Source organism: Cebus imitator, unplaced genomic scaffold (genome assembly GCF_001604975.1).
Source record: "Cebus imitator isolate Cc_AM_T3 unplaced genomic scaffold, Cebus_imitator-1.0 Scaffold0, whole genome shotgun sequence".
In the NCBI taxonomy this organism is placed as follows: domain Eukaryota; kingdom Metazoa; phylum Chordata; class Mammalia; order Primates; family Cebidae; genus Cebus; species Cebus imitator.
Genome location: NW_016107315.1, coordinates 20,716,740 through 20,718,732, shown reverse-complemented (window position 1 = coordinate 20,718,732; position 1,993 = coordinate 20,716,740). Strand labels below are relative to the sequence as shown.

The 1,993-nt window shown below is 38.8% G+C and overlaps 1 protein-coding gene across 1 annotated transcript; it reads left to right on the top strand.

Moving 5' to 3' along the window:
* Positions 1–372: 372 nt before the first annotated feature.
* LOC108301086 lies at positions 373–1,738 on the top strand. Its single transcript, XM_017524146.1, has one exon. It carries the CDS (start codon positions 581–583, stop codon positions 1,514–1,516), a length of 936 nt encoding a protein of 311 aa, XP_017379635.1. The 5' UTR covers positions 373–580; the 3' UTR covers positions 1,517–1,738.
* Positions 1,739–1,993: the final 255 nt, after the last annotated feature.

The following is a 1,993-nucleotide window of genomic DNA, read 5'->3' as shown; positions in this document are numbered from 1 at the left end:
ACTAATTTTATAAACTCATCCCTTCTATTTTTTTTATAGATGTGAGGTCTTGCTTTGTTGCCAGGCTTGTCTCAAACCCATGGGCTCAATTGATCCTCCACTTTAGCCTCCCAAAGTGTTGGGATTACAGACATGAGCCACTGCACCTGGCCAGGACTTCTATATTGATAAATTATAAAGAGCATTTGGTTCTCTTTCCTATTCTGAGTAAAATGAAATTCTGATCCCTGTGCCATTTGATGTGCATGACGTATTTATATCCTAGAGAATATGGTAGGAAAGAAAAGAATCCTCTGAAATAACAGTAGCTTGCTTTCATATTGAGCTCAAAAATTTAAAAATTGGTGTTTTCTCTTAAAAGGTTATGAACTAAATTTTAATATGTTTGATGTCTGCAATTCCTTCTCTGGTCTACCAGAATTATTGACTGTTACACAGTAGCAAGAGAGGTTCAAGAGACCACTGCATCATGTTTCTCCTCTGATAAGGTATAGAATATGTAATGATCTACAAATAATTTCTCACACACACAAACACATTCAATTTCTCTTTTTAAAACTTAGAAACTGGTGACAAGAACATGGATCATGGAAACCATTCCCCAGTGACTGAGTTCACTCTGGCTGGGCTCTCAGAACAACCAGAACTCCAGCTTCCCCTCTTCCTCCTGTTCTTAGGAATCTATGTGGTCACAGTGGTGGGCAACCTGGGCATGACCATACTGATTGGGCTCAGTTCTCACCTGCACACCCCCATGTACTATTTCCTCAGCAGTCTGTCCTTCACTGATCTCTGCCATTCCACTGTCATTACCCCAAAAATGCTGGTAAACTTTGTGACAGACAAGAACATCATCTCCTACCCTGAATGCATGACTCAGCTCTATTTCTTCAGCATTTTTGCTATTGCAGAGTGTCACATGTTGGCTGTAATGGCGTATGACCGCTATGTTGCCATCTGTAGTCCCTTGCTGTACAATGTCATTATGTCCTATCACTTCTGCTTCCGGCTCACAGTGGGAGCTTACATTTTAGGCATCCTTGGATCTACAATTCACACCAGCTTTATGTTGAGACTCTTTCTGTGCAAGACTAACGTGATTAACCATTATTTTTGTGATCTCTTCCCTCTCTTGGAACTCTCCTGCTCCAGGACCTACATCAATGAATTACTAGTTCTGGTCTTGAGTGCATTTAACATCCTGATGCCTGCCTTAACTATCCTGGCCTCTTATATCTTTATCATTGCCACTATCCTCCACATTCGCTCCACTGAGGGTAGGTCCAAAGCCTTCAGCACTTGCAGCTCCCACATCTCAGCTGTTGCTGTCTTCTTTGGATCTACAGCATTCATGTACCTGCAGCCATCATCTGTCAGCTCCATGGACCAAAGGAAAGTGTCATCTGTGTTTTACACAACTGTTGTGCCCATGTTAAACCCCTTGATCTACAGCCTGAGGAATAAGGATGTCAAATTTGCCATGAAGAAAATTCTGGACAGCAAAGTATGTTCATGAATAGAATTAGTGTCATGTTGTCATATCAAAATCAGCCTTCATTTTGATCATACATGTAATATGTTAGATTTATTGTTCAGGTTTATCAAAATACAGTGACGCCCTTTTATGTAACACATTTCCAAAATATTCCTCCAGTTTACTTCCATTGAACTTATATTCCAGTGAGTATGCATGGAGAAGTACTAAAAATAAAATCAAAACTCTTGAGGTTTAAAGAAAGCCTGCTTTTATTATTTCATTAATAACAACTCAAATGACAATGATAATCACAATAAAGATGATAATGAAGATGATAGTGGTGACATATATCATTCAGATTTGATGAAATAGCAAGCACTGTGTCTATCACTTAAGTGGATGATTTTATTTAATATTTACAGTATTCCTTCATGGAAAGCTGTAGTACTATTTCTCATTAAGCAAATAAAGCTTATTTTTTGAGTGAATGCTCAAAGACCCAATCCTAAGAAGTCA